Source organism: Melopsittacus undulatus, chromosome 2 (genome assembly GCF_012275295.1).
Source record: "Melopsittacus undulatus isolate bMelUnd1 chromosome 2, bMelUnd1.mat.Z, whole genome shotgun sequence".
Classification (NCBI taxonomy): domain Eukaryota; kingdom Metazoa; phylum Chordata; class Aves; order Psittaciformes; family Psittaculidae; genus Melopsittacus; species Melopsittacus undulatus.
In genome coordinates this window covers 91824350-91841445 of record NC_047528.1, presented here as the reverse complement: position 1 = coordinate 91841445, position 17096 = coordinate 91824350, and the positions used below count along the sequence as shown (strand labels likewise).

At 37.1% G+C, this 17096-nt stretch overlaps 1 protein-coding gene across 3 annotated transcripts in view; it reads right to left on the bottom strand.

The window, feature by feature from the left end:
* Nucleotides 1-17096, bottom strand: part of HLCS (holocarboxylase synthetase) — a 120313-nt gene that overhangs the window by 94135 nt on the left and 9082 nt on the right. For all 3 annotated transcript variants that reach the window (XM_005151676.4, XM_031051222.2, XM_031051223.2), the window contains 3 exons: nt 15855-16017; nt 12859-13805; nt 9657-9839 (listed from right to left, as the gene is read on the bottom strand). In XM_005151676.4, the coding sequence (XP_005151733.3) occupies nt 9657-9839; nt 12859-13805; nt 15855-16017 (1293 nt within the window). The remainder of the gene's footprint in view (nt 1-9656; nt 9840-12858; nt 13806-15854; nt 16018-17096) is intronic.

Sequence of the window (17096 nt, the reverse complement as noted above, 5' to 3'; positions counted from 1 at the left end):
ACATGCGCCATTCTGAAAGGATAATAAAATTTTCCATTCTCTAAAGTACAGAAAGAACACGCCCACTGAAGAAAGTGATTGTGAAGTGTCATGCACACTGACTTGAAGCAAGCCTTGAAACATGATAGAATACACTTCAATGAGTGGCACTTTGGTCAGATGCCAGCACATAATAATTTCGTATCAGTGTTAACTCTACAATAAGATTAAATGCTACTCAGGACAAAAGGCACTAACTTCTCGTTCTCACAGCAGCATAAAGATGCTTTATATTGAGACTGCTATAAACAAGATATCCTCTTTAATTTCTCAAAGCTTCTTGCATATTCCAAATGATTGTCAAAAACATTTATCAAATCAATATATAGCCAAAAAGTTGTTTACAAACCTTAATACAAGTATGCTATTCATTATTACATGCCTACAAATGTGATTCATGGTTTAACATGTTGTTTAGCAGCATGCTTGCTGCTATCATATATGAAGGAAAACATTTTTAACTAGAGAAATATAAAAGGGAATGTTTGCCAGATTTCTCTTTCCCCCTCCCACAAATATTTGGTAAATATTCCCTGAAGATAAACAACAGAAAAGCAAAAGGTAGCTTTAGCAACTGCATTTGGAGTCCCCTTCATCCCCCATCAAGATTTCTTAACTGAAAATATTTTAATATATTTTAATACTACATACCATTGATTCCTCTGCAATTTAAAACATTGTTTTAAAATTGAGGAAATACTACACAGGACAGTCACTGCAATCATGCAAAGATATTTTAATGCAAATCTATATACAACATACTACGCATAAAATGTTTTCCACCCTTTCCTTTTCTTTTGCTTTAACTGTGTTCTCTACACCCGGCTCATAAGTGACCCCTAGTGCTAAGACACCTTCCTCTCACTAAAGGATCTGTAAAAAAAGCCAGCAACAGTATCCAGCTTCTGAGGGCAACAGAGATCCACCGTGATTTTAATATAATGACAACGCTAATATAGGTTATCTGGGGAGGGACCCTGATCAATACTGGAGTCTCATCTTACTGGCAAGTGCAGTGAAACCTGCAGCATGCCAGCCTTTTTCAATAAACAGCTCCAGGAAGAAGTCTGAAGAAACTTTTATGAGTGAACAAATTAAAAGATAATTTGGCCTTCTAATTCATGCAGAAGCCAGCATGAACAAAGCTCAATTGTCAGAGAGATCCTGAGCCTGGACCACAGAGTTAGCACCCAGGAAAAGCAATATCTAGTGAACACTTTAATTTTGTCCCAAAAGTTAGTAAAAAATCTTTTATACTGTCATAATAATTTTGCACTGTAAGATTGGTTTCCTACAGTTAACTATAAGGCTAGTTTCCTTTAACTGTGCCTCATAGTTTAACTTCAAAAGTCCTCATTGTCTTTCCCTCCATGCCTTCTACATACAGTCAGTATTACTGTTTCTGGTATCTCTCACACCTCCTCTTCTCTCTCTGTCCCTGAGCCTTTCTCAACAGGATCAGCTAAATACTTCACACAGCATCGGAAAAATATTTTTTTAAAAAACAAAACAATTTTTCAAGGCAAGATGTCAATGTAATGGTTCTCCCTGATCCAAGCAAGCTGTTTGTATCTGAAGAGAAGCAATTTTCAGCCTCTGGAGGGGGAGGGCTGCTCCTTTCTGTAGGCAGTGAGACCAATAAGGCTTCAGTCAATAGCAGAAACCTGAAAATTCAGATATAATTGCCCTCCCCTGTGCTACTCCCTTAAATGGGGGTGATGACGTGTTACAAGAAGGCCCTAAGAAGTTTTTGCCTCTTCACCACCACTTGCCCTACCAGTTGGAAGGGAGCAGAAGAGGGTGGTTGTTTCTGTCAGAGTGGTGTTTAGGCAGACTGGCAGCTCCACTGTAGTAAAAACTACAGCAACAAAGCTGTTAGTCTTTATTGTCAGGCAATACTGACAGGCTGCCTTGGCATATAACTAGCTTAGAAAAGCATCCTGCCCTGGACTGTATGCTATACAATTTGCTATAGAAAATCAACTTTTAAGCTTGTACCTCCATCAAGTAGCTTGAACACAAAAGTTTAAAATTTTTACTGAAGAAATGACAGATCTATTAGGAAACTGCACTAATAAAGGTATGCAGAATAATAGAAGACTGCAGGAAAAAAAAGAAAGAGGTAGTAAAGTATATCAGACCCACTCCATTTACTACATGACTGCATGATGAGTGCTATAAAACTGTTCACTAAGGTACGAGAGGAAATATCACTGAGGTACAAGAACCAGTATCTTCTTTCCCATCTGCAGATTTCCTTCTCTTTCCATTTCTACCCATCCTCACTTACACTGCACATACCTTCAAGTAGTTCATCCTCACTCTGTATGCTAGAGAGGGTAAGGGCAGAAAACAGAGAAATATCTTTCCCCTCAGTTTTAGTTTGCTCTACTAAAATAGCACAGATCAAGAAATTACCCTATGCTTAGTAAGCCACAGTAACCGACCATAATAATTTATTTAGCCATTCGCAAGCGTAAGGTAAAAATACATCATCTCTACCATTTATTCTGCCATGCCATTGAGTTCTCTTTTTATGCTCAGCACTATGACAGAGCTGGTGTCCAAGAAGTCCCTGTGCAGCTTAAGCACTTCAAAGACTGGCTTTTTCCATGCCGAAACTACACAGAATTGTGCTGGCAAACTTCTTACCTCTGGAAGTGGGCACAAACTAGGAGCCTGTAGGCACTCACACCTCAGACAGCCATTCTTCTGAGAGCTAATGCCACCGTTTCTGCTTTCCTCTGACCAAGAGAGCTCTGAACTGTTAAAGCAGGAGAAGGTCCCTGCACTATCTTAAGTGCTGATGGAGGGGAAAACAAAATAAAGGGGGAAAAAAAAAACAACCAAAAAAACCCACTAAAAAAACAAACCATCTGGTCCAAAGAGCCATTCCTTTCAGAGCCAGGCAACACCAGCAAGCAGTAGGGGCTATTATTAGAATCCAGGCATTGATAGATACAATGAGCTTTTCAATTAATGACAACAACACTGAAATAGTTTTGGTTTACAATCTGTGTGGTTTGCAAGTTTTGTTACAAAGAAACAAAAGTTAATTTGAGGAGGGCAAGTGGAACAATACAAACTGAACAAAAGCACACTCATCCTCGCTGCACACACATGCAACTCAAAGCCTTGCAAGCCAACAAATAACTTTGAATTTATTATGAAAAAACCCTAAACATATAGAGTTAAATTATAAATATTTTTAATTAATAGTACTTTGTTATCAGTCCTTGGATTATGTTTTAGATATAAATTCTTCAGGAAGCCACTGAAGAGAAAAAGCATGCTACCTGCCAGAAGGTAAATGTTTTGCCAAATGCACTTCATAGCCTAACCAGTCTAGCAGAAGCGCAGCTTTGAACAGCAAAAAGAATTCCACAAACAGCATACCTTAAATCTGTTTCCCAAAAAGAATAAGCTGTTCCAGTGAATACACATTTTTACTGGTACAGATGCATTTACATCGCTGTATCTACCTTTTTATTTTCCTGAAGCAACTTGCCATAAAAGACATTTTCATTCCTAGCCAAGAGACAAAGTTTCGAAGTTTTTAAGTGCAGACAAAGTTTTCTGGCAACAATGCACTGTTCATTGGAAATAATACATACAAACTGTTTAAAAAAAGTTAAAAATGTAGACACCACTTATCAGTGATAACAGAATCCTTTCAGACTGTGCTTTTCATTCAACTTTTTTCCCAGCTCTTGGGTTACTTTTTTCACAGCAGTAACTTGGGCTACTGCTTTTGCTAGAGCAAAGAGCAAATTTCCTTTCTAGAATAAACTCTTCCAAAGGACTCCTGCTTTTTGTCCTACTGGCTCAAAAGGCAGGGACAATGCTTAAATCCGTATGCTTTGAGGATGATAGGAGAAAATAAGCAAGTCTCCTTTTTTGTAGAATATTGTTTTTTTGTTTCATTTTTAAGCATGAAAGCTTGTCTAGCAATAAAAATAGGGCTTTGGGGTTTCAGTATAAACTACAGATAATTCTAGTACCAGAAATTTAAAGACAACTCTGAAGTTTCACACTTGTTTCACAAATTCTACAATACACATTAATATGCATGGAAATACTTCAGCAACAATTGTCTCCAAATGTACCCTGAAATCTAGGTTCATTATAGTGTTATCTGAGAGTTCAAATTTCCCATCCTCAAAGAAAGATTCAGTCAGTATGAAGTAACTTCATACTCTCTTTGCTGACGTAATAGACTTGGAATTTAAAAACAGCCGATGCCATCACAGAGTCAAAACTGTAGCTCAAGAAATGTAAATTTGGTCCATCTGAGCTCTGATTGGGTTGTACTGTACTGAGTTATTCAAATACACAAACCTGACTTCACGCTGTATCATCCTTCTGAGCACAGTATTCTGTATCCCAAAGTGTCCTTTAAAGGAAAGTTTGAAATTCAAAAGGTACATTCCGTTGCACTTTTTAATTATTCTTTCTGCCCCCAACAAACAAGAGTTAAAACCCCCAGCTTCAAACTTCAGCCAATATGTTCATATTAACCGTTTATTATTCTTGAAGAATGTACTGTTTAAAAGATGGTTACTAGCAGAGCCAAAGTAATAAAGTCTGACTACATTTCATCATTTGGCCACCACCCATTTGGAAGATGCTGATAAAAGTGACTCAGCCTAATACACCTTGAGGAGTTAGTAGTCAAGTTTAAGAGGCTTCAGGTTGGTAAACATGTGGGCATAATAAACTTCCTAATGGTAATAATCACTATTCTGACAAATCTCTCCCATTCTTCAAGGAGCAAATTCTTGTTTTGAAGTCTAGAAGATGTTATGCTGAAACTTACAGCAATAAAATACAATCCTAGCATTTACGTCTGAAAAATTATCCTTTAAGATGGCAGTGTAAAAGAGTAAATATTTGAGTGTTTAAAGGCAAAGCTGCAGAAAAAATCAGATCTCTATGCTTGAAGCTGCCACTGAACATATGGGTGCCAGACAACAGGCTTACAGTGATCACCATTTGTTTCAACACTTTGAATTCACCCTGCACCACATTGACACAGAAGTTTCTTTTTACAGCAGTGTAAAAGTCTACAATTTGCTTAACTGCTTTACATCAGATCAAGGGAAAGAAAAATAAAAGTTGCTGTGTTTCAATACCAATACTTCTCTAAAATTACATTTAAAACCAACAAGTTGTACAGCTTTAACTATTAACAAGTAAGATGCCTTTCATGCTATATTGCTCTTAGTTCATACAGACTTCATTGTTGTTGCAGCACTGTATCGATATAATATGGATTTTTCCCAGTTAACCAAACTTGAAAATGTCCCTGTGTGTGTATCTGGAGCAAACAATTCTTGCAAGTCTTAGTGCAAAAAGTCTTGTGATGAAAGAATTAACGCAAGTGCTGTTACTTTCCAGACTCCCTGCCTTATGTTTTATTTACAAGAAAGATTATTAGGAATAAAACGTGCACACTGTGATAGAGATCATTCAACACCAACAGCAGCAAGTACTAGCCGAGGTCTGACTAGTACAATTTTACATGTAAGATCTGGACCTCTTAACAGATGGACATTATCATCCATTATTCAGATGCTAGAACTTTTATTTGAATTTGAAGCCATAATAATGGCAGTTCTGCTCATATTCTATGGTCTTCTTTTTAATCCATGTAGTAAGATTGTGATTTCAAGATACACGATAGCCATATAAACTGGAAACTAAACCTTCAAAATGTGAATCCTAAGGAGGGGAAAAAAAAAATTAAAAAAAATCAAATCCACCCCTCAGAAGCAGCTCAAAATTGCATTGCAAAAGGCACCATCCAAGACCCAGAGAGCAGACAGGAAGATCTGAAAGTCTTAATAATCAAATTTACAATGATTGGAGTAATAGATTTGATGTGATTATTAAAAACATCATAACAATGATGCAAAAAAGATACATTGTTCAGGAATTGTCAGCAGAGGAAAAGGCAAGAGAAGCTACTTACATAATAAAGTTGAAGTTTTATTTCATGTCCACAATACAGTAGAAAATAGGTCTGATAAAAATTCTAAAGTGACAAAGCAGGAAAGAGTGTGGCAAAGAAAAACCAAAGAAATCACACAGAACAGGGCACAGCTCTACTGTAAGTCAAAGCTTACAGAAAGAAAAAAAAACCCAAACAAAACAAATTAACACTTTAAAGAATTTTAAAATTACGAAAAAAAAATCTGTATTTTTTTCTTAATGGAGTAGAAAATGCAGAGTAAAATGAATTATTACTTCTTCCACATTAGCAAAAGGAGCTTGTAGTTTCTAAATCAATTATAAAAATCTGACCAGGTTAGGTCTACCAGCATTTTTTTTAGATGTAACAGTACAGATGCAAGCTCCAGTTTGGGCATGAGGAATCATCAATGAACTGCCAACTTCAAGAAACAAGAATATTTGCCATTCTTCCATTTTTGAAATCGCAAACAACACATCAAGCTTGCTCAATTATTATTAATTTCTTATAACAGGAAAGCATAAGAAAATAATCTAATTTTTTTTTTAAAGTTATTTTTGCTCAAGTCAATGAGCATTGCTTGGATAATCTCTGAGGGAAGGAATATACTATTCAATACACCCTCAGTGGCTTTCCATGTAGTCATAAATAAGGAAGTCCAAAAGTACTACAGTTTGCAAAACAGCTTCCTTCATTTCCTGTACTACTCGACTCACTCTGACATTATACAAACCTAAGTATTTCCTTCAAATTATTCACCTGTCAGGTACATTTCTGTACCTTGTTGCTCTCTATGAAAGTAAGATGACCTATGTAGAACATGACATAAGAAGAAAAATAAATAACTTTTTAGATAGCTAAACTATTACGTACTCATTTTTTATTTTAATATGCTGCCTCCTTATTATTAACAGAGGGTTTTACACACACATTGCAACTTCCTTTCACACAATATTCTGGAAGCACGTTGTGGCTAAAGTGAAAGACATTGACAAAACGAACTACACACACCAACACAGAAAAACTACCATTAAAAAAAAAATCTGTGGAAAAAACAGGTATAAACCTTAACACTATACATTGCAAAAATCTTTAATAGATGGCCTGCAACCCTACGATACGCCACTAGATGGCGAGTTTGGACAGAAATTTGCTAACTGTTCATGGAAATTGCAAGTGCATAGGAAAGAAACAATCATGGTAAAAGGGTGAAGGTGGAGAACAAAAAAGGAAGAGTTAAATAAACTACAAGTCTTCTGTACAGAGCACATTTAATATTAGGCAAAAAGGTTTTTTTTTTCACATCTGTCACACAAATAGATAATCAATTCTTACTGCTCACAGACAGGGAAGAACTTGTTTCACGTTTGGTCACAGACAGCAGCATTGGCTGTAGCAAGTACAAGAATACAAAATCTGGAGGAAGGCTGAAAGTGAATCAGCAATTAGGTCTTGGGAAAGCAGACTTCAGCTTATGTGAAGAACTGCAAGTTAGGAACCACAAAGGGGTTGGAGGTACACAGCATATCTGTAAAAGAAGGACAAGAAAGCTGGGTTCATTCAGTTTGGCAAAGAGGAGGCTAAGCAGTGATTTACTAACAGTCTGTAACTACTGAAGAGAGTTAAAAGAATGACAGAGCTAAATACTACTTTATAGTGCCAGACAATATAATAAAATAATAGCCATAGACTGCAGCTTGAGAGGTTCAGGCGGGATATCATGGAAAAAGTCTAAAAAAAAAAAAGATCAATAGAATGGAACAGCAGCACTGGAACATGTTGCACAGACAGGTTGCACAATGCACACTTGGAGGTTTTCAAGTTTCAATCAAAGGGCATGGCTGACCTGATGTAGCGCTGGCAACAGCCCTGCATCAAGCAGAAGGCTGGATAGGAGCGTTTCCTATAATATTTTCACCATTGTAAAGCGGAGATGGATCTGGCAGAGTCTGGCACATGTGAAAGGGCAATCATTCAAGCAGAATAACAACAAAAATTCCCAAAAAAAGCCAACAACAACAACAAAAAACAAAAAGCTCTCTGCATTTTGCCTAATTATTATCAATTGTTACATCCAACCTGAGTTGTTAGACGAAGACATTACTTAATGTACCAGCAAAAAGTATGGGCAGTATCTTCAGAGACACAGAAAACAAATACAGATCTGAACTTACAGATACATCTATTAATAGTATTTTAGTCAGTTTGGATCTGCAACTGACTTGCCTGCCATACAATGAAGTCACATATCACAGAATCAGAGTATGGTTTGAGTTGGAAGGGACCTCAGAGACCATCCAGTTCCAAACCCCTGCAATGGGCAGGGACATCTTCCACTACAGCAGGTTGCTGGAGGCCCCATCCACCCCGGCCTTGACCACCTCCAGGGATGGGGCAGCCACAGCTTCCTTGGGCAACCTTTTCCACACATCCTTCTCCTCTCTATAGTGAAGGAAAACTACATTGTTTCTGTCTTTGCACACCCCTTAAGGACTCCAAAGCAACATTCACCAATTAATCACTCAAAACATAATTTGTCTCTTACAAACTTGAAAAAATATCACATATTCCCAATCTATAAATTGTGCAATGCTTATCACACCCACCTTTCAAATTAGCAAACAGTGTTTTGAAAAGTACAATCTAAATCTGAAAGATCATAATTTACTTAAAAAACATTTCAGCTGTAATATGTCACTTGGTTCACTGATCGATCTTGTATCCAAAAAAGGATGTGATATTTGATACTGCTGGAAACAGGCACCCAAGGAGGAGCTTCTATAGCTGAATTCCCCTAAAGACAGACATTAGCATTTCTGTGCTAATGTAAGAGTGGTACAGAAAAGGAGCAGAAATCAGACAAGTACAGTAAGAGCAAGTATTGACAGGGCTAAATGGGCTGGAAACAACAACATCAAGGAGCCTGAATAACCTGCATTGCGTTTTAATAACCTATTGCTTTCACCCCCTCAGATCAATATTATATAGTCCTCATGTATTTGAAGTCATGTTAAAAACAAACAAGTTAAAATTACTGCTTTATATGTTCCTCACAATTCCTCATGAGAATGTCTCATATTGAGAAGTCCAGAACAGCCAGCAGACTATTTGAATTACAAGAACCTGTTCTATTTCCAGGAAACATTACAACAGTCACAGGAATAAAAAGCTGTTCATTCTCTAATCACATACACTCTACTTGTTCAGCTCTTTCAGCTTTGGTCTGCCACACCATTCTCCATAATTTCAGCTTGACCTTTTGCTACCTGCCTATACAGAACTTTCTACCTCATTTTAAAAGAAAACCAAATCTTGTCTTTTAAATAAGTTCTTTCTGTAGCTTACCACAGCCTTGTGCTTTGATATTGGAGAAGCATGCAAATAAGCATGAAAGCTCTTAACAGAAATACGGCAAATATGCCTGATAAATTAACTGCACAATATTCCCATGTTTAAATTCAAAACTACTGCTGGCAGGTAACAAAATACTGACAGAGTAGAAATTAAACTTTATGCTTACCTGTGGTACATAAGTAAATATCTCCAAACAAAAATACTACATAAGAAACAAGGTATATTTAAGTGAACACTGAATTTGTCTTGTAGCATAAATCTCAAATAACTGAGATGCAAGCAGAAGCCTTACCTCATCAGAAGAGAGAAGATAAATGGGTGTTAACACAGGAACTTTACTCAATTCACAATTCAGGCCAAGTGATGTCAGGATCTCCTTGAGAACTTCGTATCTCTTGGTATTGCTTATCTTAAGCAAATTAAAATCCTGTTCAGTTTGGACATCCATAGAATTGATATCCAGTTCCAAGTGTGCCTGGCAGGACACGTGCAGAGGAAATGAAGAAAAAAAATGCTGTTGGTATTTGGTATTACATGTTTTAGTTTAGAGCTAAGTATAACATTATCAAAAGCAGTTTTGTCCTGTGATTGCTGAACTATCCAGTCACTAGTAGAAAGGCTGATGGAGCTGGGCCTTTTCAGCCTAGAGAAGGCGAAGGGTGAATCTGAACAACTGAAAGGAAGGTGTCAAGAGGATGGGGCTCTTGGTGGTGCCAAGCAATAGGACAAGAGGCAATAGGCATAAACTAAAACACAGGATGTTCTACCTGAACATGAGAAAGAACTTCTTTACTATGAGGGTGACTGAGCACTGGAATAGGTTATGCAAAGAGGTTGTGGAGTCTCCTTCCCTGGAGATATTCAAGAGCTATGTGGACACAATCCTGAGTAATGTGCTCTGGATGACCCTGCTTGAGCAGGGAGATTGAACTAGATAATCTGCAGTGGTCACTTCCAGCCCCAACCATTCTGTGATATTTAGAAGCCTTTGTACCCTACCATATGCATATCGACTTAATGAAAATGGCAAGCTATTATCTTTACTAATTTTTCTGATTTTGCACATTTTAATCATGTTCTTCATATTTGATCAACTTTATTGAAATTCAGGTAATATGCCAAAAAGGGGGGGGGAGGGGGGGGGGCAGGGAAGAACAGAAAAAAGGGAAACGACAAGACTGTGACAGAACATTTAATGGCTGATATCACTGTCCTCTGAAGAGAAAACAATAAGGCATTTCAAATCCAGACTGGAAGTTATTTAAAATTATAAAATGACACACTAATCCTGTTAATCTGATTTTTGAAGCTATACTGTAATGCCCTTTTTCTGCGGAAAACCTCTGCAGTATTGGGTTTTACTGCAGCAGAAGGGTCAATTTAAACGGTAGAGCAAAGCAGGTTTCACCGGGGAACTTGCAGAAATGGATAGCAACAGTAGCTAATCAATTTTCTAGTACAAGCACACAGCACATGGGTGGCACAGCTTCCTACATAAAGCTATAAACATGCTACTATGTATAACAGAGTTTCCAAAAAGCTAGCAGATTTAATCTGATAAACAGACAAAAACACTAAGAAACCCGATGAATATTTCTACGTTATGTAATTGCTAGAAGAGTGTATGCTACCTGATACATGAGCAGTTAAATTTGATTACTATGGGCTCCTGAGAAAATTCTCCTGTAACTAAAATATTGGTAAAAAAGGGTCCTAGAATCTTCCATAAAGTTTGTTCAAGTGTGTCTCCACTATATTCCTCATCTACTTAAAACTGGTAATTGCTCTGTTTTTCTCAGTGTGCTGGGACAGAGTAAAGACACAGTAAAGGAAGTTATATAAGTGTGAATAACCATGCTAAAAATAGAATGTTTACCTCTGCTCCTACTGAGGCCAACTCAAAATATGCAAGATGTCTTCAGGCTGACTTTAAAAGTTTTTCTATAAAATGGCTGAAATCAGTCTAAGTTTAATAGCACAGGTCATACACCCAGATAGATGCATACCATAGCGTATAAACTTACTTTCTAAACTCAATGGTACCTCTTAACAGCTTTCTTATCACTCAAAACATTATTTAGGTTATCTGTGACTATTTACATAATCAGTGACCAACATTTACCTTTAACACATCCATGGAAGTGTCTCACCCATTATCCAAGAAGACAGAGTAACAACAACAAAAAAAGATTATGAACATTTGAACTTAATCTGTTGTTTAACTTTTTGAGGGGGTGTTGGTTTTGTTCAAGTTTTTTTTTAACAGAGATCACAATACCATAACATTGGAGAGGTACCTATTTGCTGAGATATTATTATTATTTAAGTGGAATGAATAACATTTTGGCTCATTCTAGCCTCCCCCACTTCTGTTCCTGAGGTGCTCTGAACTATTTGTTAGGTGCAGGATGTTAAATATTTAGAAGTTTAAAGCTTGAAGGAAGACTCAGAAAACAAAAAAGCAGGTTTCCAGCAGACCAGATTCTCCCCCATAACCCCCACCCAAAAAAGGAGCATATACTAATGGCTGAAAACATGTTGAGGTTAACAAAAAACCCAAGTTTTAGAATTTTAATTTTGGTAGTTAATAGAAAAAAATACATTCTAGATTAGTAAAAGGTTGTGGGTTTTTTTAATGACAGAATAGCAAGGCCGACATCATAAACCTAATATCCATCCAAAAATTAGCCTTAATCAAAGTGCTGATAAAGAAAACAATGGCTGGGTTCACTTTATTCATAACACTGAGATGCAAACAGAATATACTTGACAGTGCTAGCAAAAAGAGATCCAACAGACCTAGATCAACAACAGTGTTTCAGTGCAGTCAGAGACTAACCTTTCTTGTGTAGTTACTTGCTCAAGCAAGAATTGTTGGGCATTTTTTCTAGATATGACATGCAACAAGTAATAAAGGCTGGGACTTTCTCATTCCCTAGTCAGATTTCCAGAAGTGCTGGCTACCATAACCTTAAACCTTAAGAAAAGATGTCTTTCAAGTTTCTTGCTAGTTTTATTTTACATCCTCTCCTTACTCTCTGCTTCACCATAGTTCGTATTTTCATAAGGATGTCCCTTTTTTTATCTTGCTAGTTTGAGCTTTCACCCCAAGTCCATCAACGATTCAGCTCTTCCTCTTCCCACCTCCCAAAATCTGCAAAATGCACAGCTGTATCACTGCCCAACCTCTAGCAGGCAGAAAAAGGTAGCTCTGCTCTTGAAGATGCTTGCTCACTGTGCAAATCTGTTCTCTGCCACCAACTGTGGTCTACATGTGCACAGCTACATGGTGAAAAGGAGGAAGTGAAACAGCAGTGACATTTCTCTAACATTCTTTAAGTTTTCTCAGGATCAAGTGAAAGACATTCTGCAGAGTCCTTCCTTATTCATTCACTGAGACATCCACCTACACCTCCCTTTGACAGGCATCCCCAAGAGCACACAATGGGAACAACCGAACTTTTTCAGCAAATTAATGCTTCTGTATACAGTACCTGAGAAAGAATGGCTTCTCCTCCACTGTCTCCATAAGACAGATGAACAATAACTGTGTCTTTATCAGAATTATTTAACCGACTTAGTATCTTTACTTTGCTTTTATCTTCCTTCATCACTTCCTCAAAAATACAGCCACTGACCAAGAGATTTAACTTCATTTCAGTGCTGTCCATTTTAGAGACTACTAATTCATGAACAGCCTTCTTCAGTTTGTTTTTTCTCTTTATTTGTATGCCATCAAATGTAAGAGAGGAAGAAAATCCTAGAATCTTTCCACCTTTAGACAAAAACTTCACAAATTGTTTGTGGTTCTCTTCAGAAATAGGCTCATCTGTGGCAATGATCAACAGCAGTGAATTATCAACCCACGGAGCTTTCAGAACTTGCTCTTCATGCAGCTGGTAGATGGTGTAGCTGTCTGCATCAATGCATTCTTGAAGGATTGATTTTACCTGCTCAAATTTCACTTTTGCAGTTTCAGAGCCAAGATAAATCAATATATTAGGGGGCTTTCCAGCAAGGTTTACTCTCTTAATTCCTTTTGCCAGAAAACCATCATTCTCTTCTAATGTGCTATTGCAATCATCAGAAAGTTCCGGAATGTCTTCTGCAGAGGCATATCTGACTGATTCAATAGTACTGTTTTCAAGTTGCAGGCATTCATGACAGCTGGAAAGATGCAAGTGATGATGTTCTCCAGCACCTGTCTCTTTGTCAGATAAACAGTTGGATTCATCTTCAGGCTCACTTTCCTTCTCCAGCATGGATTTCTCCTCTTCACATTGTCCTGCAGTCTCTGCTACTCCTAATCCTGATTTAAGAGTAGTCCCAAAAGTAGCAGCAGGAGTTACTTCATCCATTTGTGTACTGCTTACACTTTGCTCTTTTGCAGATAGCTCCACTTCCACCAACTCCTTCAAAGTAGATTCCTGTAGGTGGACAGCTGAAAGAGTTAAATAATAAGAAAAACAGGTTATCAAGGTGATATTAAAAGAGCTATGATAAATATCAATACTATGGCAGGATTTAGATTTAATTTCACAACAAAAATTCTATAACAAGCAAGAATTTTTTTTGACACTCCAAACCCTAGTCTTCTTCCCCAATGACAAAATAAATTTGCACTCATGACACAAGTCGTTTACTCTAATGACTCTTTGTTTCAGGAAAGTCTTACTAAGAGCACAATAGTTGAAATTTATATGGCACATTTAAACAAAGTAACATTTATTGTGAGTGCAAACATATTTGCACAAAATTAAAACATGACAAGTACTGCACACAATGAAGATGTATTCTTTACAGAAAGACAATCAACGGGTGAGAAGGTGAGGAAGTTACCAGAAATTCATCAATTTACCAGCTTGTTATTTTGCCTGTCCCTCTGTCCCCAACAAAGGACACAATGAGGCAAGGAAAGAACCTTTGGAAAAAATACTGTTAAAGAGGGCATGGTGCAAAAATAGCTTGCTGTTATTTTGAAATGAACTATTTTGAAATAAGCTAATCAAACTATATTGGGTAAGATGAAAATTTTGAACTATGCCTTTTGCACTGCTGAAGGCTGCAGATAAAAGCCTGGAACAAATTAAAGGGAATGAAAAAAATCTGAACAGCTTTCAGTCTGTAGAAAGGGAGACATATGCACCATAGCAAGAATTGGGAGCTGAGAATCCAAGGGGAAACTAGCAAATAGGAAAAACTGTTAAACCTTCCTCTTTATCCCGCTGGAAAAGGATGGAAATGCAAGGACAAAAAACTTCTGGCAAATACAAGTGAGAAAAGAAGGGCAAATATGATTATTACCAGTGTGAAACTTGCAGAGCAAACTAAGTAACAGGAGAGAAAAAAAATATACTTTTCATAGAGTAATTTTTTTTCAGCTGCTGAGCCATGAAAATATTTCAAGTCAAAGTTTGCCAAATTTCACTGAATCTCTCTCCACTCCCATAAGGCCAAAGAAACTTACTATGGTTTTATTTCTGATTTCTCAGAAAAATTCAGTGAGAAACTTTCTTAACAAAACAGTCAACTGACACACAACACCAGCTCCAAGATTAATCACCTTCTTCACTTAACAACACTTGTATTCCCTTGAAACTATATCCCCTTTGCCTAGTTTGAAGCAGAAATGTGAAGCAAGATTTTTTTCACAGCACACAAGAATTTCATAGCCACCAGCCTATATCCTATTCTATCAATTCAGCCTGAATGAGCCTGTTCTACTGGAGTAGTTCTAGCCTGCACACAGTACCTGAGGCAAAATGAGCCAGAAAGCATTCTGAAAAGTAAATGACTGGGACACTCAGCTTCTACCTGCTCCTGCACGAATATTTTTTGCAGAAAAACACCAAGAGACAAAATTTCACATCATATACCTTTGTGAGCATATTCCTACCCTCTTGCACACTGTCTAGCTGCTCTTGATTTTGGCATTCCCTGACTTCTGCCAAAGCACTATGATCTAAATTATTGATATGCCTTATTTAGGGGAAGGCTGGGGACAGGGAAAGGTTTCCTTCTGTAGCCAAAATCATTATTTTTTATTCTACATGATTCAAAGTTTTATCAAGACAACTGAGAAGACACAACTAGGCAGGAAAAATGAGACTGCTGATGAATGAAACAAAGATCTCATCATACTGAAGTTAACTATTGGCAGTAGCTTATGCAGCATTAAATAAAAAGAAGGGGGGTTATTCAAAAAATGTTTTGATCCATTTTTCTGTTATTTCTGTTGCTGCATTTGTAAAGATGTAGAGATCTGTAAAGAGACCAACTCTCTCAAGAAGTGGTCTAACTTTTCAAGGATCTCCATATTTGACAGTGTAAAATACAGTAGTGCTACAGAGTAACCAACAGCCCAGAATGACAAGAGGAAGCAAACATTGTGTCAAAATAAATGCATGGTACAAAGACTACATGCACAGTCCTAAAATAGCTATGAAACAAAAATATTCTACCATTAAAAGCAATTCATGAAGATACTTACAAACAATCTTGTGTGGCACCATTCCATTATCCATTTGAAGCCTGTCTTCCATGAATGCTATTCCAAGGTTACTGAAATTATCTACACTTGCTTCAGCAATTAACTTATAAGGCTCACCAGGTTTATAGGCCAATGGTGAGCAATAGTCTGACCACTTCACAACCTAGAATAAAGCATATGCATGTTTCTCAGTTTGAAAAGGTTACAGAAAAATATCAAAATGCCAACAGCATTATGAGTCTGTAAGACAAACTGCAAATAAAAACTCCCCTTCATTCCCAAAGGATTCTGCTATGGAAAAGCAGCACAACAGTAGGCAGAACCAAAAGAGGGATGTTATCAAGCCAAAGCAGTACAACTAGCAAACCCAAGGACTGGAAGTAATTGTAAAGAAAGTACTTTTAAAAAAAGGGTAGCTACTAGGATTATAGAATACTAACTTGGCAGAATCAGTTTTAGGACTTGTTTCTGTGATGCCTAATGTGTTTAAAACAACTACTGCATTTAATAGTATCATAAGACAACACATCTCAAGTAAAGAAGGCTTTCAGTTGAGAGTTCCTCTCACAAAAAAGTGCACCCTTCATGACTACAAAGGCCAGTGTATGAGACTGAATACAACCAAAAGAACCTACTGAGGAAGGATCATGTAGAAAGCAATGCCTGCTACAAGATTCAGTCCTCACAGAAGTAAACGAAGCAACATCCACACCAAGTTGATAGCAAATTGGGAGTACAAGCACATCTTTCCTAAAGATAAGGTTATAAAAGCTTCAAGTAACACAGAAAAAGGCAGGGGAACATTACCCCATTCTGTAAATAAAATTCTGTTTGTATTTATTTCCGAGACATGGCTTTCAGCACAAATTCAAAAAAAAAAAAAAGCTGATAAAAAGAGCAAAAGTAAACTATAGGATTTTAAAAAGCACACACTCATTATCAGAAGTGTAACTGGACATGTAAGATTCAAAAAATTCTACTCTCTAGAAAAGAAGCATTGTGAAGATGTCACACTTAAGATCATTTTCTTCAAGAAGGTTTGTTAAACCCAAACTACACTGCTGTGCTATCTTTGAGAACAAGTTCAGCTACAAAGGACAAGTGGAGGAAAAGAAAAAAGAGTTTTGGTTTCCTTCTGAAAGGCAGACACATTAATAAAGACTACAAATCTGTCTGCTGACTCATAACTGAAAGTGACCCCTTCTAAACCTTACATTTATAAAACAGTACTAAACAAAACAA